The 23,357-nt window shown below is 39.1% G+C and overlaps 1 protein-coding gene across 1 annotated transcript in view; it reads right to left on the reverse strand.

The window, feature by feature from the left end:
* The window catches only part of LOC124134734, a 462,484-nt gene that overhangs the window by 170,386 nt on the left and 268,741 nt on the right, over positions 1-23,357 (reverse strand). Inside the window, exons 22-40 of the mRNA XM_048381564.1 lie at positions 22,960-23,079; positions 21,981-22,106; positions 20,502-20,633; positions 19,434-19,562; positions 18,134-18,388; positions 17,471-17,590; positions 16,466-16,591; positions 15,672-15,791; positions 14,396-14,533; positions 13,406-13,660; positions 12,729-12,995; positions 12,222-12,341; positions 11,764-11,898; positions 8,201-8,332; positions 7,007-7,141; positions 6,305-6,436; positions 5,250-5,369; positions 891-1,013; positions 82-203 (exon numbers count right to left, since the gene is read on the reverse strand). Of these exons, the coding sequence (XP_048237521.1) occupies positions 82-203; positions 891-1,013; positions 5,250-5,369; positions 6,305-6,436; positions 7,007-7,141; positions 8,201-8,332; positions 11,764-11,898; positions 12,222-12,341; positions 12,729-12,995; positions 13,406-13,660; positions 14,396-14,533; positions 15,672-15,791; positions 16,466-16,591; positions 17,471-17,590; positions 18,134-18,388; positions 19,434-19,562; positions 20,502-20,633; positions 21,981-22,106; positions 22,960-23,079 (2,807 nt within the window). The remainder of the gene's footprint in view (positions 1-81; positions 204-890; positions 1,014-5,249; positions 5,370-6,304; positions 6,437-7,006; positions 7,142-8,200; positions 8,333-11,763; positions 11,899-12,221; positions 12,342-12,728; positions 12,996-13,405; positions 13,661-14,395; positions 14,534-15,671; positions 15,792-16,465; positions 16,592-17,470; positions 17,591-18,133; positions 18,389-19,433; positions 19,563-20,501; positions 20,634-21,980; positions 22,107-22,959; positions 23,080-23,357) is intronic.

Genomic DNA, 23,357 nt, shown 5'->3' on the forward strand with positions numbered 1-23,357 from the left:
AATATTTTATATATGATAAGATAATCCGAGAGGTATAGTTTCTTTTCTCCTCTGTATATATCGTGGTATTTTCGAACTTACATGTATGACATAGTATATCTCTGATGAAAATGGGATTCCGTCCTCAACGTCTATCTTCTGAAAACCTTCATCCTGGATGGACATGGCTGAATCTGAAGCGCTCGGACCGTAAGTGAACATTTCTGTTGAATGGAATGGAAGGCAATAACCATGTATCTATTATTTAGAACCCCGGGCTGTGCTCGTTCTTGTCTGAATAGTTAACGGCGAGCGCCAGGCAGGGTAACAACAAGTACCAATTTTAACGTCTTTGGGTATGAAGCTTCTGGGGATCGAACCACCCACCTTCCGCTCTTCGGACAGACGCTCTATACACAATACCACGGAGGCGGACTCATGTGTACTGAGTGTGATGTGTTCCGGTGATCATGTGAAAAAGTGTGATGGGGGTATGTTGACCATGTGACTTGAGTGCAATGAGGTATGGTTACTGTGTAAACTGGGTGTGATGGGGTATGGTTACTGTGTGAACTGGGTGTGATGGGGCATGGTTACTGTGTGAACTGGGTGTGACTGGGTATGGTTACTGTGTGAACTGGGTGTGATGGGGTATGGTTACTGTGTGAACTGGGTGTGATGGGTTATGTTGACCATGTGGAGTGAGTGTGATGGGATATGTTGACCATGTAAACCGAGTGTGATGAGGCATGTTGACTGTTGACTGAGTGTGGCGGGGTATGCTTTGCTATGTGAACTGAGTGTGATGGGATATGCTGATCTTGTGATAAGGGGGTGCTGCTCATGTGAACTGGGTGTTGTGGAATATGTTAACTATGAACTGGAAACTGTGAAATGTATGTTTGTGTTACCTGCGTAGCATTCCTGGTCTTCTCGGACGTAACCGTCCTTACATGTACACTCGTGGCCCGTCGTCAGATCTGTACACACATCAAAGGGGCCCCTACAGTAATCACGGTCTGGAACTGCACACTCTATAAATATACAGTATAAATGACATGATACATATGATAGCTCAACATGCATTTGTTAGAAACGATTAAGCCCGATACACTTGCATGCACTAATCTTGGTTAGTGCAATAATCTTGGACGCAACATTAAACCCATCTTCTCGAGGCAAGGGAGTTAACTGACTATAAAAGTCCAGTTTCCACTCTTGCCTAACTGGGCTGCAGTTATGAAGTTCTATTTCGGTTGGGCTAACGATTCTTTGTATAGTCCATTCAAAATAGCCTAAAAAAAATAAATCAACATTCGGTTCATAAACAATATGGCAACTGCCGTGCAGATTTCGGTCGATTGCAGGATTTTCAGAGCATGAGTACCGCCAACTGGGTGTCGACAGATATTTTCCAAATCTTTTCATGTTTTTAATCTAGGCGCTCAAGTACTTTGATGCACATCGGGAGATAAGACCCTCTTTATTGCAATATAGATCTTGATTATCAATCAGATTGTTTTGACTCGGCGACGCCATTTTGTTTGAAGTGATATCAGAGCTGGGATCCGGAGGGACATAGAAGCGATATAACTATTAACAGCCACTAGTGGCGCTACGATCGAGCCCATAAATTCCAGCCTAGTTCGGCAATGATTGAAATTGGACTTTTACAGTGAGTTAACTCCCTTGCCCCGGAAAGATGCGGTAAACCCCATTTCAACTCATCCATTAGAAACCATGTTTTTTGCATGTCTAGTGCTGTCAAGACATCACTCTTCTGAACGTTTATGAATGTCTGCCACCAGAATACGAAGATTTTACCTTTCGGGTCAGTGTTGGTGAATCATGCAAATGACCTTGTTCCCCCCCACAAAAAGACAAAAAACACGGTACTGTTTTGGCCCTAGAGAAAGATCGGTTATGTCGGAATGTATTGAAATGAAATCGTCTATCTCGTAATTCGGAGACGATTAAAGTAAAAAGCCCTGTGTTTGTGTTGAAGAAAATCCATTAGTTCTTTTTGTAAGATTTGAAATAAGATGTTTTTCAGTGAAAGTATGTGAATCTTTTTTTTATAGGAAAGAATGCATTAAGTATTGAGCTGTATTTTCGCTTTATAAACTGTCATATGTTGTAATGCAAATATAATAAGGAACAATTAAAAATGATGTCTTCTATTTACATGTACAAACAATGAAGTTTCAACACAACTTTCACCTTATATACCGATTTGTATTCTTGTGGTTTACAAACTTGTTCATATTGCCATGTTTGAGTGGACAACCTTACTAAATTTTCCATAAAAATAGACATCTGAGACATCCAAAAGTCCTTTTACTGCAAAATCGTACCGATGAAATGCAAAATAGATATAAATTCGATAACAATAAATCGTCTTAAATGACATGAAAGTTATTTATCTGTCCATACCAACTTGTCACCACAGTTATATCATGTTATTGTTGTGTTTCAATGCCTGCATGGGGTATGCGCAAAAAACATAAGGCTGCAGGGCATCGCGGAACATAGGGGTAGTCTCAAAACTTACATTCTGAAATATTTTCATTGTCACTGTTAATGTCATCAGAAATAATGATTTAACTGACACGTGCATGATCTAAACCAACCATTTTACAATATGAATTTTTAATTCCGTTTGTCAGTGCACCAACTTTTCAAATCACCTGTGAATTTCATCATGTACCGTATTGTAATGATACATTGAGCTCGTTCTTTTTATTTTATTATTTGCATTTGAAATCAGCTGAATAACAATACCAAAAACATCATTACGATTGCTTAATATATTACAGCTTCTCATTGTATATCTGAAATAAATAGTGACGAGTTGGTATGGACAAATAAACAACTTTCATGACATTTAAGACGAAATATTGCTTTTGGATTTATATTTATTTTGCATTTCTTTGGCACGATATTGCAACAAATTAATTAACTAATACTCCTGAAACGTCTGATAAGATCTCCTCAGGTCAGCACAATTCTGTTCTGGAATACATCTTAATGTTATTTTTGCTTTTATCAAAATGCATTCTATGGAAGCGTATTATTCTAAAATAAATATTATCATCTACGGAGATGGTACTTACATCAACGTAGACTATACCTTCATCTACGTAGATGATATGTTTTCAGAATATGGCCCAAATACGCTTCAATATAGCATTCCGTGTCTATCTGTGCTCATTTTCTCCAAGGTATCAAACAAAATCACTCCAAAAATTCTCTTTCGCCGACAGTATGTTTCCAACCAAAATATACTGCTTCACTACGGAGTTTTCAGGCTTGCAGTTATTTAATACTTCACTCCAATGATTTTGTTTTATTTTGGGGATGTACAAAGGTAGAAAAAAACCTGTTGTGCACACTGTGTAAATCCATGCACTGGAAATTTTAGGTTATATCTCCCCAAAACTTAAAAATATGCTGTAGTTCAATCTTATGAATAAGTACGTCAACATTCCCTTTTTAAGTACAAGCACAAAATACTGTAGACAACGATGCAAAACCAGTGACATCGTTCAGCGCAAAACAAGCCCCACCCACAATTTTATCAGCCTATTAGAAAACAGAAATCAACCAACCAAACAAAATCCCTTCGTTATCCAATCAAATATGACTTGCAAATTATTACCATTTCCTATTCCCAGTATTTATACAAAAATGCTTACCCCATGCTACGCTTCATACAATATATCAAAAAAGACTTCTAAAAAATGTTTGTTTTTGATAAAAATATATTTTTAGACATACTAAAATCATAAGTATACACTCGTGTTTTATGGTTTTCGTCCAACAGTTTATTTTCCTTGCAGATATTTGTTTGAAATTGCGTCTTAGAAATCTCTGTCGTATGCATGTTTGTTGGAAAAGGTTCTTTAACGAGTCTTACAAATCAAAGCGCCCTGTTTCAGTATCATATATACAGTACAAATTGTAATGTTAAACGTTCCCGCTAATTTTGAGGTGCAAATATGTCGTGTGTTTTTTAAATGGTTATCGAGTGTTGCTTTACTTATGCTAAGGTGCATATTCATAGCATATATATTGTTATATTATTTTATATTGTAAACATAAAAGTTTAAATGAGTATCTTGTATTGGTTCTATTGGCTCTTCAAAACATACCTCTATGTCAAACAGCTTTAATTTTGTTAGGGAATGCTTTGTAGCAAAACAACTAACAACTAGCCCAAAATAGAATATTTACCTACCTGGTATCTTTTATAAAGAATAATGTGTTTCGTTATATACCAGGAGAGTTGGGTTCAACAGTCGTTTGGTCATACCACTTCAAGCTTTCTCTCACAGTATTTTTCACAGACTGTCACATAACTGAGACACAATGATGTGACTGAAATACTGTTCAAAGCGGCGTTAATCTCATTCAATCCCTCTTTCCTTTCCTCACTTACTCACTCTCTCCCTGAATGACCGACTCCCTGACTCACTCACTCACTCACTCTCTCACTGAAAGACTGGCTCCCTGCCTTCTCACTCACCCACTCACTCCCTGAATGACTGACTGGTTTCTGATCCTTATAAAAATGATGGCGATGATCGACGCCAGAATGAAGATGAACATAGGGATAACCACGGAAAGGCTGATAATAAGTCGATAGTCGAACATGATTTGATAGGGTTAAGTAGGAAGGTGTATGAGGATATTTTGAAAAAACCCAACGTTGATCATATTAATAATGTATTCGGCTGATGTCCACTGCAGTATAGTCTGTTAATACCTTGTGTCATAAATCATATTCTGCAATTTGAGGAAGTGCATTCTTTATATTGTTGTGTGATATGGCTGATTTATGGATGAGTCATTCCATATCATCAGTTATACCCAGGCGGATACAAGCAGTGATTATTTCAACATTGAAAAGGTAGACACAATTCATGTCATCTGCATGAACCAGCTAGAACTAAGAAGAGTGGCTGATCATTTCTCAACCTAATAACAAAGGATGTATGCACACGATGGACAGTTTGCATGTGTCAACTACAATACTCGCCATGATCAGTACCCAAGTGTTGTATAATGACATCAGTGTTGATCAAATCATTTGAGGGAAATAGGCCACCTGTTTCAGTGCTGATAACCTGTGTTTACTCGTCTACTCCAGTTACTTTCATGTCTTATTGTTTTTAAACTAAATACTATTATATTCAGTAATTATCTTGTTTAAAGGTTTGACACATCATTTTGATAAGTGCATGTTGATATGAAAGAGGAGGATATATTACCGTCACACGTCTTTCCATCCAGGTTGACAGTTTGACCCGCTGGGCACTCACACTTGAAGGAGCCGCCTGTGTTGACACAAGTAGCCTCACACCCGTGACTGCCATCACACTCGTTTATGTCTGGGAATTGAAATATCGGTTTCAAAGGTATCACGTCTTTTAGTAAAAAACTCGACGTCAGAACAGTGACTGGTGGGAAATTCTATATATGTGACCAACCATGAGATCACATTTTGACTTTTCATAACATCTCAAAACTATAGTATCCTCGGTAGACAAAATACAATTCACAAGTTATCAATTCATATTTATTTCGGAGTACATTGCGTTTGGAGTCTTTTTCCGACTTATAAGAGATTATGTAATAATTGCAGGTTTACACATAATGGCTAATGAATTGAAAGTAGACATCTATGATACAAGGTTTTGAAATAATCTCTTCATTACATTAAGAACTAACGAGAGAAAAATAAAATATGATATGTTTGAACAGTCCCCACACATGGCGATTTTCACTGAAGTAAGTTGACGTCAAACGTCTTTATGATGTCACAGCACAATTGTATCCAAGCACCTATAAGGTCACATATAACAAAAAAAACATTGCCACAGGACCATGGACTTTTCTAATGGCAACGGTAATGGGTATTTCATCCAAGGCAGCGCAGTTCGCTGTGTAGTTCGTTAAATTGTCAGCTAATGGGTACCAACAAAGTAGAAAAAACGTGACATAACGGAAATATTTTTCAAGGGGGCACTTAACCCAACTTACTCACTCCTGTTCATGAAAAGAATAGCTTAACGTAATCATGACGACTGAGATGCCAGATCACCTTCACCAATTGTGTTCGATCCTAAGAAAGCACCACGTTGCATAATTAGATGTGTCTTTGGGCAAATGTGCGGGCGGATAAAAGTGACCTGTGCATCTCTGCTCCCATACAAGCACATCTTGAAGTATTACATAGGTTGGGTATTACATAGGTTGGGTGATAGCTGATATTTAGTGGGTTTCGAGTTTTGGAGTGTGGTTCCCGTAAGGAAATCTGACTTACCATCACATTTGTTAGTGGTGACGTTCTTGACGTAGCCGCTGTCGCAGTCGCAGGAGAAGGAGCCTGGGGAGTTGCTACAGGTTGAGTTTGGTATACCGCTACATTGGTTGGTGTCCTGGCACTCATCAATATCTGTCACACAAGAAAGCAGACAGTATGACGACGTTGAATGAGAAGTTATACAACATGTGGGTCTAATTGTTATCAATCTAGTGTAAGAAGCATGATTTGATACATGACTTGGGAAGTTGTGAAGTCAATATTTGAGTTTTATATTTTATTGTAACCATAACCATGCATGAGAAAACATATTGTATTTATCGTAAAGGTTTGATTCATACGTCACATTTGGCCAATACCAGGATCGTACAATAACGTTGCTACAGTGATAGTAATGGTTGATACAATTAAAAGAGTAAATACTACATTTAAAAATGTAGATGCTCTGGTTGTAAGAGAAGCTACAGCCTTCAATGTTATATGTAAGGATAAGATATAGGGATGTTCAACTTCTTTATTAATATTACAAGCGACGTTTCGGTGTAGCTTATACACCGTTATCAAGCAAGTGATTTCAGAGTATGGTTGACAAGTATATATACTGTTAATCCATATATATTATCCTAACTTAGTACTCTAGCTTCTAAAGGCCTCTCAATAAAGTTATTCAATGCTATAGTTGTAGGCGATGACTTCACTTACCATCACAGAGATCGGTGGTGGTGTTCTTAAGGAAGCCTGAGCCACAATCACATCTGTAACTTCCGTCTGTGTTGTTGCAGTTGGAGTTGATCAGTCCGGAGCAGATGGTCATGTCTGCGGTGCACTCGTTCATGTCTGACAATTGATTAAAATAAAAAGTACAATTTACAGATAAAACGTATAGTACATGTTCCGTGAGCAAGAAAAGTGATACTTCTTTTACAAAATTGTTTACTTGAAAGAGCGGTAATGATCTTCAAAACTGGCTTGATGTACTTGAGCTTGTTTTCCACACCAATATCAACATATTCCCCCAGCTATGTCATCAGGTGACATTCTGTATTAATCTTGTGTTTTCCTTCAATTCATATTTATTACAGAAATACATTGCATCAAACGTTTGGAGTCATTTTCCGACTTATAAGTGTTGCAGGTTTACAAATAATGTCTGATGAATTGAAAGTAGCCATGCATGATAAAAGGTTTTGAAATAATCTCTTCATTGCATTAAAAACTAGCGAGAGAAAAATATGATATGTTTGAACAGTCCCCACACATGGCGATTTTCACTGAAATAAGTTGACGTCAAACTTCTTTATGATGTCACAGCACAATTGTATCCTAGCACCTATAAGGTCACATAAACAAAAGAAACATTGCCACAGGACCATGGAATTGAAAATTGGTCCACACGGACTTTTTTAATGGCAACGGTAACGGGTGGCCCTTTCATCTAAGGCAGCGCAGTTCGCTGTGTAGTTCGCTGTTCGCCGTGATCGATATGTGCTTGAATACACTGTTGATTTGAATTTCAGGTCCTCTTTCATTAAATTGTCAGCTTGTGGGTACCATCAAAGTAGAAAAAAACGGAACATAACGGAAATGTTTTTCAAGGGGGCACTTAACCCAACTTACTCACTCTTGTTCATGAAAAGAATAGCTTAACGTAATCATGACGACTGAGATGCCAGATCACCTTCACCAATTGTGTTCGATCCTAAGAAAGCACCACGTTGCATAATTAGATGTGTTTTGGGGCAAATGTGCGGCGGAAGAAAGTGACCTGTGCATCTCTGCTCCCATACAAGCACATCTTGAAGTATTACATAGGTTGGGTGATAGCTGATCATACACGTGGGTATTTAGTGGGTTTCGAGGTTTGGAGTGTGGTTCCCGTAAGGAAATCTGACTTACCATCACATTTGTTAGTGGTGACGTTCTTGACGTAGCCGCTGTCGCAGTCGCAGGAGAAGGAGCCTGGGGAGTTGCTACAGGTTGAGTTTGGTATACCGCTACATTGGTTGGTGTCCTGGCACTCATCAATATCTGTCACACAAGAAAGCAGACAGTATGACGACGTTGAATGAGAAGTTATACTACATGTGGTTCTTAATGTTATCAGTCTAGTGTAAGAATCATGACTTGATAAGTAACAGTAACCATGAATGAGGAACATTATAAAAACTATTGTGAAGAATGGATTCATAGATCACATTTGGGCACTACCAGGGATGTACAATAAAAGTTCCTATAGTAATTGTAATGGTTGGTCGAATAACAAGAGTGAATGCTACATTTTAACAATGTGGATGCTACGCTTGTAAGAGTAGCTATAGCCTCCAATGCTATATGTAAGGATAAGTTATATGGATGAACAACTTCTCACAATTCTTATTACAATTAGGAGCGACGTTATGGTGCAGCTTCTAACACCATAATCAAGCAAGTGATTACAGAATATGGTTGAGAAGCATATATATATATATATATATATATATATATATATATATACATACATACACACACACACACACACACACATATATATATATATATATATATATATATATATGTATATATATTGTTCACCCATATATGTTATCCTTACTTGGTACTCCAACTTTTAAATGCCTCTCAATTAAGTTATTCAATGCTATGTTAGTTGTAGGTCATGTTTGTGTTATACTCGTTCACGTCTGACAAGTGATTAAAATAAAAAGTACAATTTACAGATACCACATATAATACATGTTAATTGCGGAAATATACATGAAAAACTACGTCCAAATGCAATCAAAAATGTTAGAATCATGACAAGATCCGTGAAGAAGAATGTTGTGGCTGTCAAACTTTGCTTATATTTAAAATATTTTTTTGTCTTAAAGGATATATTAATAGGCAGTGTTACCCAGACATTATGGTTTATGATACAAGTTGCTACTAGTGACAAAGAAGATGTTACATACATACGAGTGTATGATAAGGTGCAGGTGAGGTGAAATGGGGTTTAATGTCGCGCTCATGATTATTGCGCGCGCGTGTGTGTTTCTGTGTCTGTGTGGCTGCTTGTACTGGTCCTTCCTAATGCCGATTGTATAGTGCTATCCCACTGAGATACCATAACATGAATACCCACAGCATACTGACTGTGAGCCGACTAGTCCATGCTTTAGTCCCTTAATGCCGAGCGTGAGACAGGGTAACAACAAGTACCATATTTTAAAGTCTTTTGGTATGACGTTACCGGGGCTGGAACCCCCGAGCTTTCGCTCCCCGGGCGCACGCTCTACAATTAGACCACGGAGTCGGTCGCTAAACTGTAGGTGTAGATACTACACTTGCACATACTACAGTTATATCTGATTGGATCAGCGTTAAAAGTATGCTTCAGTTCTGGGTGCACATGAGAATTGGAAGATGATGACAAAAATAACAAAGAAGACGAAGATGAGAAATATATGATAAAGATAACAAAAAAGAAGGAGACGATGAAAAGATAAAAAAGATACAAACGGAGAAGAAGATGATGAACAAGAAGATGAAATATAAGAGGATGAAGATGAGCAGAAAATATGGTGAAAAAGAAAGAGAAGACGTAGGCGAAGAAAAAGAGAAGATGAATAAGATGATGGAAAAGGAGAAACGCATGAAGAAGAAGAAGATGATGATGATAAAGAAGAATGAGATGACGATGATGAAGAAGTAGATGAAAAAGATTAGAAGGTGAAAAAGAAGCAAAAGCAGAAATTGGTGATGAAGAAGATAGAAAAGGATGAGGAGATGAAGATAAGAAAAAGATAAACCAGAACATGATTAATATTATAAAAATGAGAAGACGAAGAAGCGGCGAACGTGAAAATGGAGGAAAATAAGAATAATATGAAGAAGACAGAAAAGGCATATCAGATGAAGATAAGAAGATGATGAAAAGAAGACGAGAAGGAGAAACTGAAACAGAAGAAGATGTCGAGGATAAGTTGACAAAAAAGAAAGCGAAGATAAAGGAGAAGAAGATGACGCAGATGAACATGATGAAAGCAAGATGAATAAGATAAAAAAGAAAACGAAGGAGACGATGAAGATGGAAAAAATGAGAATTATGAAGAAGACAAGGCTCAAGAAAAAGGCGAAGAAGAATTTCAAAAAGAAAATCAAGATGAAGAAAAGAAGATAATGAAGTTAGAGAAGAAGACGATGATGAAAAAGAAGATGAAAAATTAAGATAAGAAGGTAAAATAAGGGAGAAGAAGACGACCTTGAAGGTGATGGAAAAAAGGAGAAGAAAATGAAAATAAAAGATAAGGGAGAAGATGACGATGAAGAAGATAAGAATGAGAGATGAAGTAAAAAAGGAGAAAACAAAGAAGGTGATGAAGAAGACAAAGGGAGGTACAAAAGAGAAGATGAATGAAATAAGAAGATTATGAACAAGAAGATGAAAATTTAGAATATTAAGACGAAGATGAGAAGGTGAAAAAGGTGAAGATAAAGGAGAAGAATATCAGAATAAGAAGATGAAGAAAAGAATAACATGAAGACGATGATGAAGGTAAAGAAGAAGATAGCAAATATGAGGATAAAGGAGGTGATGAAGATGAATATTAAAAAGAAAAAGAAGAAAACGAAAGAGAAGATACAAAAGAAGAAGATAAAGATGAGAAGCAGATGACGAAGAAGAAGATGAGAAGGAGGAACATGAAAATGAGAAGATGGCGAAGAAAATGAGAAGTGAGAAAGGAGAAGACTAAGGAGAAGAAGATGATGATGACGTAAGGAGATGAAAATGGGAAGAACACGAGAACATGATGAATAAGAAGATAAAGAAAAAATATGATGAAGAAGATGATGAAGATAAACAAGATGAATGAAGGAGTACAAAATGATAAAGAAGAAAAGATGAAAATAAAAATGATGGTTAAGAAAAAAAAGACGAAGGTGTAAAGAAAAATATGAAAAAGGTGCTGACGAAGAATAATAGTAGTAATAGGATGATGATAAAGGAGAAGATGATAAGGGAGAAGAAGAAGAAAAGAAGGAGAAGCAGAAGAAAGATGAAGAAGAAAACGTAAAAGTCAGGCATAGCAATAAAAACATACATAAAAAGTATACAATGTCAACCATACGGCCTATGATACATACGGCATATATATATATATATATATATATATATATATATATATATATATATATATATATATATATATATATATATATATATACAATTATGTTTAATGGACAAGATGCATCGATCAATTGAAATATAGATTCCAAAGGCAAATAATTAATTTTACTTTTATCGTTAGGTATTAAACGTACTGTCCAGTAGAGATGCTACAGCGGGAGAAGGTACTGTAGTAAATGTTACAATTAGATGTTCATGTTACAATCAGTATACAACACATAAATGCCACATTAAAAAAGTGTTTGCTGCGGTTTGAGGACTAGATGCTACATTTGCCGGCGATGACAACACTTACCATCACAGAGACTGGTGGTGGTGTTCTTTGCGAATCCCGAGACACAGTCACACCTGTAGGCCCCACCTGTGTTAGTGCAATTGGAGTTGGCCACGCCGGAGCAGATGGTGGTGTTCACTTCACATTCGTTAATGTCTGGCAAGGGATTCATAATAATGAAAAGTGTTTGCATTGAAAGCTTTGCCCAAATCATGATAGTGTTTTGATATACCCCTTTGATTACGCAGGTCGCAATGAGATATTTGCTCACTTGGCGTGTCCACATTTAACGAAAATATATATAATTAAAAATACCAGAGCATACTGATCGATATTTGGATTGAAAAGAGTTTGCAAACACAGCTGCAATTGAAAGTACTTCATAGTGATAATGTGTTTTATAAACAAAAGAATTTATGTTCATACTCTTTCTGTATATTCACATCGGTGTATTCCTTTTGTGTTGACTAATGTCTCACCCGTGCAGTTGTTGTCAGTGCCCAGGTAGCCTTCAAAACAGGAGCAAACATGGTCTCCTTCAGTGTTGGTGCAATTCTGCGTACAAGTGTTTAGATCCGCGTCCAGACATTCATTGACATCTGAAATATACAGCATATACATGTACATGAATGCATACAGTGGTGGTTTGGCACATACCGTTACATCAATACACAATCTGGTGGGTCTGGTACACACCATTACATGAATACACAAGGGTGGGTCTACGCTAAATGTACCCTAACGGAACTATAAATGCACTGACAAGATGACTGGTGAATTGTCACAAAACCGCAGTTGTTCACTAGGTAACCAAGGCAAATATTGTGTTTAAAGGGAGACTTTGCTCTAGGGCCCATGTGGAGTTCTTTGTGTGAAACAGAACATTCTCTTCTATATAGTGAGCATAATCATAAATTGAAAATCATTAATCTTGAACTTGAACAAGCTTAGAATGTCACCATACGCCATACCTTACTAGTGCTTACCATCACACATCTTAGAGGTAGGGTTTTCCAGGTACCCACTGTTACATTTGCAGGAGAAGGAGCCGACGGTGTTGCTACAGTTAGAGTTGGGTGTGCCGGAGCATATGGTGGCGTTGTTCGTGCATTCATCAACATCGGTACCACAACTATCGCCCTTCCATCCATTTACACACGTGCACGTACCATTAACACTGTTGCAGTTAACGGAGTTGACGCCACACGTGCACCTGTTTGCACAGTTCTTACCCCACTGGTTTGCGTCACAGGCTGAAATATTTGAATTGCTTCTTCAGTAACATCTACGTATTAGGCGATGGGTAGATGGAGACTCATTGCATTTCCTTGTGTCATGCCAATTGATACATGATATTTGCAGAACTGCTTGAGCATTAACGAGTGTATTAAGCCTCATAATTAATATTAATATTAATATCATACGACACATGGTGTGTCCAGATTTGACACCATCCAGTGGTTAAAGAGTTCGCTCGTCACGCCGAAGGTCGGGTTCGATATCCTACATGGATACCCTGTGTTAAGCCCATTTCTAGTGTCCCCCGCTGTGATATTGCTGGCACATTACTGAAAGAGGTGTAAAACCATACTCGATCATTGTATACGACATCATTTGGGACTTTATCATATCGTTAGATACATTAAGTGATATATCCACCCACCTTCACACGCATTGAATGCTGTCCTGACGAATCCGTCATCACACTCGCAGATGAAACTTCCATTTGTGTTTGTACAGAAGCTGTTATTGCCACAGTTGTAAGTGTCGCACTCGTTCACGTCGCTGCAACACATGACCCCCTCCCACCCCGTGAGGCAGGTGCATGTGCCGTTTACCTGATTACACGTCACAGTATTGGCAACGTTACAGCTACAGTTGCTCCCGCACTCTTGGCCATAGGTGCCCTGAACACAATCTGATGAGGAGAGAAGGGTCATGATATATATTTGATAGTGATTCATAAACACATGGTTTTGATATAGTCGGAGTCGTAATGGACTATATTTTTAGCAGATAATTCTTATGATACGACATTCAAGTCCTCAGCAAAATTTTCAAAACGTTTTATGGTAGACACGTGTGGGACGAGTCAAATTTGACGCATCAGTGGCCAAACTCATATCCGATGCAATTCCCTATTTTGATTTGTACCATATGTTCCCACGTGCATCAGGGTTACCATTGAGTTGCCTTTGCATGTGTTTGTGACAGGTGCCACTGGTAGGGCAGGATGCGTTCATCATTTCGCGGACACCAGCTATCATCACTTTTAACAGTAATTTATAAACACATGCTCATGATACAGCCGGAATCGTGCAGTGGATTCTGCTTTTAGCAGGCTTTTCTTGTAATAATGGAAAAGTTATTGGTGTTTGTCGCTTTTATTTACGATTATGGAAATATTTTTGAACGATGAAAACATATTCTCTGGAATACATTAATTTATATTTTTCTTCATATCAAATGTATAAATGCCACTAAACGCAATTGTCTTTGTTTGCCCCCTTATTCCTTGAACACGTTGCAGTGTGGTCCGTATGTACAAAGCGAACATAAGTAACTCTATGAAGACATGGGAACATTCTAGTGATATTAAGTTTCAGGTGCGAGGTTACGGTAGAATTTGGTAAGTGCTACAGAAACCACCTACCTAAGCACGTGACGCCGTCACTCTGGAGTTTGAAGCCATTGTTACAAACGCACTCATAGCCGCCGCCATTCGGTTTGTTGTTGCAGGTGGCGCCCCCTGTCGCGCAAGGATCCGTCCCTTCCGTGCACTCGTTCACATCTGTATGTAACACGACAGCATTTCAATTGCATGGATGTTAAATGTGCTGAACTTGAAACCATACAGTAACTGTTGTAGTTTACGTAGTTTGACGTTGAGCCCAGTCCAGTACTTGTTGAATACATTGCAATAATGAAGTGCACTACACGATTATATAACAAGACACTGCAACACAACCGGGTATGAAACAGTGTTCAGCAGAGTACCACTGTGTAGCAGACAATCTGATGTATGTATGGGAACGTCTGAAATGTCGTACATCACCAGTACAAAATCCATTATCAGTAGTTAACATATCACGTTATTAAACTTAGTGACTCTTTTCGTTACGACGAAACATTATTTCTGACAACACATCTGTGTGTTCCCCTTTTCCCCATCAGCCAGAGTGAGTGAGGGTGGACAAGACGTCTAAAACGCCGGAAATCGCTGTGCAAGTTTGCAACGTTTATCGTGCCGGAATCTAATGATCGTGGGTTCGAATTCGGGCTGATTATTCCCGTACTTCTGGGCTTTTGCAAAGTGATCTGCATGCATGATGTTCTCTCCCATTCATCTGACGTAAGGTAACTGAAATGCTCTGAAAGCGACGTTGAACATACCTCACTCACTCACTTGCCGTTTGAAAAAAAGAAACAGTGCGTGGGAGGGTAAGGTGCACTTGTTTATTGGCGACCATTGGTTACTCCATTTGGATTTTATTGCAGTATTCCGTCACGGCTTCACACATTGTACCCACGTGGGGAATCAATCCTGGGACTTAGGTGTGACGAGTCGAGCGAGAACACGACTGGCCTTCTGGTTTACGACGCGTCACGTCGCTTCCCTATTGCTAGCCGTGCTGATCCCCTGATAGTAATTGCAGAACCCCGAATGATAATGAATAAAACCAAACTCACTCACTCAGCATGTTCCGTCCTTAACATGAATATATTACAGTGCATCGTTTAACCCATACACCCCCAGTGCAGAAGGGAATAGAACACAAGGAATAAATAAGTGTTAACAGGGAACACACAACGGTAGAAAACTGAACCGATATATCGGAGTTGTCCCATTTTCGATCACGAACGTTGCTACTACTTAATTTTGTTTATCTGACATATTGGTTAATAATGACTGTAACTGTAGAACTCACCAACGCAGAGTGTTGAGTTGGAAGGGTCCTCCTTGAACCCGCTGTTGCAGAAGCAGGACTGGTTCCCCTGATCGACCTGACATCCTTGTTCACACTGAAGAGTCGTACACACGGTCGTCGCTGTAAAACAAGAGTGTGTGGTAAGGTGAGCTAACATTAAGACGGGCTTATGTAAAAGAAGAAATGAGATGAGCGGCTATGACTCTGCATATGCCATGACGCGTTTGAAGTGTGTGCGTGTGCGTGTGCATGTGTGTTTGTTTATTAACGCCGCACACAGCCATATATAACTGTAAATAATAAAGTCTGGACCAGACAGTCCAGTGATCGATATTGTGAGCAACAATCACGCCGTCGGGCTACGGTGTTAAAGGAAACGTACGGTGAGTTATGAAGCTGAACATTTTCCTGACACCATCCAATCTCCTAAACACAGGCTTGAAGCAAGGGTTAAAATGAGCCATGAAACTGATCGCTCGAAAACGTTACAGCGTAAAGACGGGATTCAAGGAAGAGATAAGCGAAATTTTACGTTGAACCTGGCCATGATGCCATAACATAAACATGGGTTTGCAAGAAGGGATAAGGTGGGCATTGACGCTGAACGTTTCAATGACACAATTACATAAAAATAGGCTTGAGTAAACGGATAAGGCGACCGACTGCGCTGAACATCGGGGTGGGATGGGACGTTCTCTACATAATCGTGCGTGGGTCACAGTACCAGATGAGCTGTGTTAAAGCTCCAGTGTTTTATTGGATATAAGTCACATTTGTGGCCATGGATCACTGACCTACACATGAGCGTCTGTCGCTAGCCTGGAGCCGGAAGCCAGGCCGACAGCTGCATGCATACCCCCCAACAGTGTTCCTGCAGATGTGCTGGCAGTCGTCCTTCCCGGTCTCACACTCGTCTACATCTGTAACAACAACAACGTCAACGTCAACACATGTCACCATCGGTTGTGGGGTAGCCTAGTGGTTAAAGCGCTGGCTCGCCACGCCGAAGACTCGGGTTTGATTCCCCAAATGGGTATATCATTTGTGTCCCCCGCGGTGATATTGCTAAAATTGGTGCAAAACCATTTAAACTGAACGTCAACAATTTACAGTCATCTATTGTGTATTCATATTTTTCAAGAAAACGAGCAAGAAAACAAACTACTGACTACTGTTTAGAAAAACACTATTTTTTCATGCACATAATTAAGCTAGCAGAGCTGGAAGTTAGTCGCTCAACAAATTCTGTTATTATTTTATTTTTATACAGATTAAAATAAATAAATGCAGCTAAGAGGGTTGGGGTGATCTTGACACAGAGAGGCTGGTTTGGCTCAGCATCAGCTCAGGGCCCTTGCCCCCTCTACACGCAGCCCAGTTTTCGGAGAATGTGAAGACTCCGCAATACTGCAGCCTTCTGCATTACCCCGATTGTCAGAAGGGCTGTATTTCTGGCAGCAAACACGGGTTCTCTCCCAATGTCAGTCAACAGATTGGGAGGTACCAAACCTAAGGCACCGAGAACAATGGGGGACAACTTGGTACTTGGGATGCAAGAGTGACGTTACGAAAGCTATTTGCTATGTTTTTCCTGAATCTTGTCAAACACATTAGTGTCAAAAGGGACCGAAAATTCAATAATATAAATGATTTAATTTTTAGTAGTAGTAGTAGTAGTAGTAGTAGTAGTAGTAGTAGTAGTAGTAGAATGTAGTAGTAGTGGTAGTAGTAGTAGTATTGGTTGATGTGAGCACATAATGATGCCAGTAGACCTAGTGTGAGGTCCAGCCAACACTGACCTCTACATGTATCCGCCGTCCGGACGAAGCCAGCGTTGCACTCGCAGACAAACGAGCCTTCATTGTTAACGCATTTCTGGTCACATGTATTCAATGCTGTTTCATCACATTCGTTGATATCTGAATAAATAAACATACAAGATCATCAATGACAAATGTTACACGTGGAGGGAGTTGAGGGTGTAGAGGGTGAGCTAACTGGTCTGCATGTTGTCACCCACCAAAAGCAACAACTAAAAGGGATCAGCAATTAAAGTCACGAGCAGCTGTTTTAATGTCATATGTTAAGTCTAACAATGAACGTCATTAATGAGTTTATGAGATGCAATGTCTGTGTCCAAAGAATTAACTTCTTTCTATCCCAGTCGAATTTTTAAAATTTCCTTTTGAGTACCGATTAAACTGTCAGAAATATACTGTCTCTAAAATTCAAACTTCTTTACCTTCTCCTTCAATCATGTATCGTACGTTTGATGTAGAAGGCAGTGTAACGTTATAGTGCTTGAAGAAAGAGATGTCGAATCAGCAGATCAGCTAGAATTTGTTATGGGATTTTCTATATTAATTAACCGATAATCTATCTAATCAATACGAATAATTTGTCAAAAAGAAAACAGAAATGCACTATTTGTCAAAGCTTTGTTTACTCCAACGTCGTCTCACCGTTGCAGATGTTGGTGATGTTGTTGAGCCTGTAGCCGGTCCTGCACACGCATCTATAGGAACCAGGATTGTTGACACAGTCGGAGTTCTGCGGACACACGGCTACTTGTACACACTCGTTCCTGTCCTGATCGCACCTCAGCCCCAACCACCCGTCCTGACACTGACATCCCTCCTTTGAGTCGCAGTTGGAAGCGCCCACGCCACACCCACACTCGTTGGCACATTCCTGCCCCCAATGTTGGTCATCGCACTCTGAACAAAAAACAGCATGTGACCCCTGAGTGTTCTGTTCAAGCCAAATACAGGGGCGTTGCTTGGGGCATTGTTAATGTAAGCAGAAATGTGACAGTACTTTTGATCAAACATTTATAACGCTTATCAAACACAGACCAACCACAGCCACTGACAGTCTGAAACAAAGATATATCAAACATATCCCTTCCACGTTCTGGATATTACACACTGTTTTAATCATACTTAGGTATTCTCAACTAATGAAACAAGCACACACAGTAATTTTGAACCAATTCATCAACCACAATTTTATACTGGTAGTCGGGTCAATCTGTAAACAGGTCAGAGACAATGTAACAACAACAATCGACTTAAAAGAAGAACATTATGGTAGTTGTTGTTACCGTTATTCCTTGACCCACCGTATTATTCTGTATTATGCAATATTCAGTTTTGCTTGAGAACGATATAAGGATCAATACCGAAACGTCGCCGTTACAGTATGATCAAGATCGTTTAAGTTTTTGTCATCTGTCAACTTCGAAGAAATGCCTATTAAACAATTGATTTCAGAGTGAAGCTTACCTTTTTTGCCATTATTAGCTACGCCACTCAAATGTAGTATTATCGGTTGCAGTACTATTTTCGGAATGTACTCATATATTTTAATAACTTGATAATGATGCCAAATACTTGCGGTTAATTCTAATTACTATTTACTATTTGGCAACAAGATACAATTTTTGAGATAACAGAAATACATACCGTTAATAACAGTATCACAGTTACAATTTGCGAAAACACCTGAGAACGGGGCTGACAGGCGAGGGATCATAATAGCTGGTGTTCGAGCACAGTTAGGAACGGGAATGGCGGCTTTTTATAACCCCAAAGATTAGCATGGTCATCGCAGGTGACTACAAACGTATGACGAACATACAAGAATACAAGTAGTAACCTAAATATTTAAACAAGTGCATCCTTACCACCTCATGCACCTTTCTGAAAGACAAAGGGGGCTGTGTCAGAGCAATGCTTGTCTTGGTATAAAACACACACTGACCTCTGCACGTGGTTTTATCATTGTCGAGTTTGAAGCCAATTGGGCAACTGCAGTTGAAGCCTCCAATGGTGTTCTCACAGGTACCGTTAACGCACTTGTTCAGCTCCGGATTGTCACACTCCACAATATCTGTAGAAGAGAGCCACCTTAAGAGAAAGTTTATCGATCATTGATGAGCCTTATCATTTACCAGATAAACCAATCACAGCATCACCTTTAGCTACAATTTACATATTAACGCTGAAGTTCATTATTAACTATAAATAATAAAAACTATTTCTGTGGCGGTAAGATTCAACTTTAATATTTGTCCTGTTTCCATGTGTATCGACATATTCAGCTTTACATAACTGACTGTATCCTGTGAGTTGCTTTGGTGTAGACCCATATTTTCATTTCTAGCTTTATCCTGTGAGTTTCTGTCGTGACTGAAGACTCACCTTTACATGTCTGACTGTATTCCGTGAGTTCCCATGGTAACCGAAGACTCACTTTTACATAACTGACTGTATCCTGTGAGTTGCTTTGGTGTATACCCATATTTTCATTTCTAACTTTATCCTGTGAGTTCCTGTTGTGACTGAAGACTCACCTTTAAATGTCTGACTGTATTCCGTGAGTTCCCATGGTAACCGAAGACTCACCTTTACATGTCTGTCTGTATCTTGCGAGTTCCCATGGAGACTGAAGACTCAGTTTTATATATATTACATGTGTCACTGTATCTTGGCAGTTTCCATGGGCGCCGACAGACACACCTTTTCATTTGTGGCTTCATCCTTGCAGTTCCCCAACTCTTGGGGATTCCGGGTTCGAATATTGGTCCCTACCAACCTTTGATTACCGTAAGAGACTGCATGGTCCAATGATCAGGCTCGGTGACTTGATTGATTGCAAATACTCGTATTCCAATTACGTGGATCGATATTCATGACGTTAATCGCCGGATTGCCTGGTTCAGACTAGAATATTTACAGACCGCCCCCAAATAGATGGACTATTGCTGATTGCAGCGTAAAACAACAAACCAACCAAATCTGTCAGTTCCCTTGGCGACAGAAGACCCACCTATACACGTCTCTTTGTCTGTTCCCAGTTTGTAACCAAGGTTACAGAAGCAAAACGCCTCTTCAGTTTCCGCCTTGACCGTGCAGCCCTGGTCACAGTTCAGGTTCTTTACTTCAGCGCAGACGTTCTCCACTGGAATGTGACAAAGTAGTGGTCAGTTGAGTAACATTTTATCCCGGACTCCGATACTTAAAACTACCCGCCAGTCCTTGCGACAAGCTGCGCAATCTACGCTGAAATGGACAGAGCAACACTGACTACATTCCAACTTGTCAGGAGGTAGTTGACGTTATTGTTTTTAGTCACATCAGCTCAGGAATTGAATACCAAACGTGGACCAAAACAAACCGAAACATGCAACCGCATGCAAGGTACCTATGATTGTGGGTCCGAATCCCGGTTCGCTGCGATTATGTTTCTAGGTTTGTCAGCACCATAGCCGTGCTCTCGGGTTTCAATCAAGTGGTAAACGTCCCATACCTGCATCACTTAGGCTTTCCCCCCACGTTAAGCTGACACGCAGTGGCATAACTGGAATACTGTTCAAAGCGGCGTTCGACCTAACACACGGCTCCAAATACAATTCAAAATAGCATTGCGAAACATTGCAGAATTACATTCACAATTAATATATTATGAACAACCAATATAATTCCTAAATGTCAAGGTCACTGTAGTACATGTGGACGCTAATACGTTGCTTAACTAGAGTATCGTTGTGCCATTAGAGATAAGTGAAGAGGTCAAAGCGCCTGAAGTGGCCTCTGTAAATCGGAATTACTACAAATGCTCATGGAAATCACTCACTCGTTGGATTGGCGGCATTATCATGATTGGAGGCAAAATTACCAGTAAATGTCACTGAAGGTCAAAGTCACTGGTAATACTGACGTAACTTCTTTGTTTAAATATCATATAATTGTTTTTTCATAAGTGAAATTAAAACGGTGCAAGAGGTTGGAAGTATCACAGCCTACATAAACAAAGCTTTCGCACTTGGTGCATGTGTAGGCAATCGCTCGTCTTTCATGAGGGAACCCCATTTAGGCTATTTCCCCATATGTCGTTTCGCAACCTGTACCGAGACTCCAGAAAAGAATTAATTCATGTTGAGAAACTCGTCTTAGGAAGCTTATCATGATAAAGTGAATATGATAATAAGTAACTCTAACTCATGCGAATTATAGTCAGTGTTAGTGAGCGTTATATTGTATTAATATGGATAAATGGATTTGAATATTGTCAAAATTCGTGTCGAACTTTGATGTGTCGAATCTTGGCTTGTCTCGAAGTAAAATCTTGATCTCTGTGTATTCCTTCTATATTTAACATTTTCAACTTCAACTTCGAAACAACGGTGTTTGACTGTGTATTAATATATTTTTACAGTTTTTTTTATAAATGAGGTACGAGGATGTAGTATTGTGGCTCTTGTCAAGAGTCAATTTTGTTTATATGAATTCACTTCTTTATGCTTACCTTGTTCACAAGACGTCCGGTCATCCTTAAGTCGATAGCCAAACTCACATTCACAGTTATAGCTACCATCGACATTGACACATTTCTGGCTGCAGGAGCTCTGTTCGGATGTGCATTCATTGATATCTACAACAACAATAAACAGTGCGTAAGCCTATATGTACCTTGGTCAAATAGTCCCTCCTTAATATATTTTGTTTATAGGAATAGTTTGTATGTAAAAACAATATACAAAAAGTCCTTACTGACTTACGCTGGTTGTGAATTGTAAAATGGCTACGAAAGGGGCATGAGTCGCCATTCTGCTTGTCCCGGAATGGCACGAGAAAATGTTATGACAGCCATGGGAAACAAAATTGGGCATCAAAAGTTAAAAACATGTTATACGAATGTGGATATGGTTATATTTGTTTACAGCAATATGTAGATATGCCACAGCATTTCTTCACCCGTTTGACACAGACCTTAAAAGATATATACATCCAAAAATGGCAATGTTTCTTTGTCCAGTTCTAGAAAAGCAAATTACTACACTACATTTAAGGCTACTATTATACTAGAACCTTATCTATTAAGTGTAAATTAACATAAGTTTAGAACAGCTTTCTCGATTTCGTTGTGGCTCACATGATCTATTTATTGAAAAAGGCAGATATGAAGGTATTGCAAGAGATCACAAACTTTGTAGGATTTGTTGTATTGAAGATGAATATCACTTTTTATGTCCAGTGTATAATGATTTAAGAGCGAAATATTTAAATAACTTTTTCTACCATAACCCAAACGGTAACAAATTTTGTAAATTAATGACTTGTGATTGTGCAGAAACTATGAGAAATTTATCAATGTTCATTTACCATGCTATGAAACTGTACATGAAAATGTATGAATTTGTAACACGCCTTTGGCCTCATCAGTACCATGAATAAAGATTGACTGATTGATTGATTGACACGAGACGTCCCGAATTGTTCCTCACCTGCACACTTCTTCTGGCTGTCCTCTGTGTATCCGGCCCTGCAGGAGCACGTGAAGGACCCGGGGACGTTGGTGCAGATCTGATCACACGTGTTGGCATCCGTGACGCATTCGTTCTTGTCTGCAAGGTTAAAACAACTCATTATGCTTCTCGAAACAAGAAACCATCAACAGTGGAACCATTTGTACCTTTGTCCAACTGAGAGATACCAACGATCCTGTGAAGATCCGGATTAAAATTGGTCTTCGGAAACTCATGCTTCTCGGAAGAGGCGAGAAACGGGATCAGATGGTCAGACTGGCTGATTTGGTTGATGCATGCCATCGTATCCCAATTGCTCATGACGTTAATCATTGGATTGTCTGGTCCAGACTCGATTATTTGCAGATCGATATCAT

Source organism: Haliotis rufescens, unplaced genomic scaffold (genome assembly GCF_023055435.1).
Source record: "Haliotis rufescens isolate VD_foot unplaced genomic scaffold, xgHalRufe1.0.p SCAF_4, whole genome shotgun sequence".
NCBI lineage: Eukaryota > Metazoa > Mollusca > Gastropoda > Lepetellida > Haliotidae > Haliotis > Haliotis rufescens.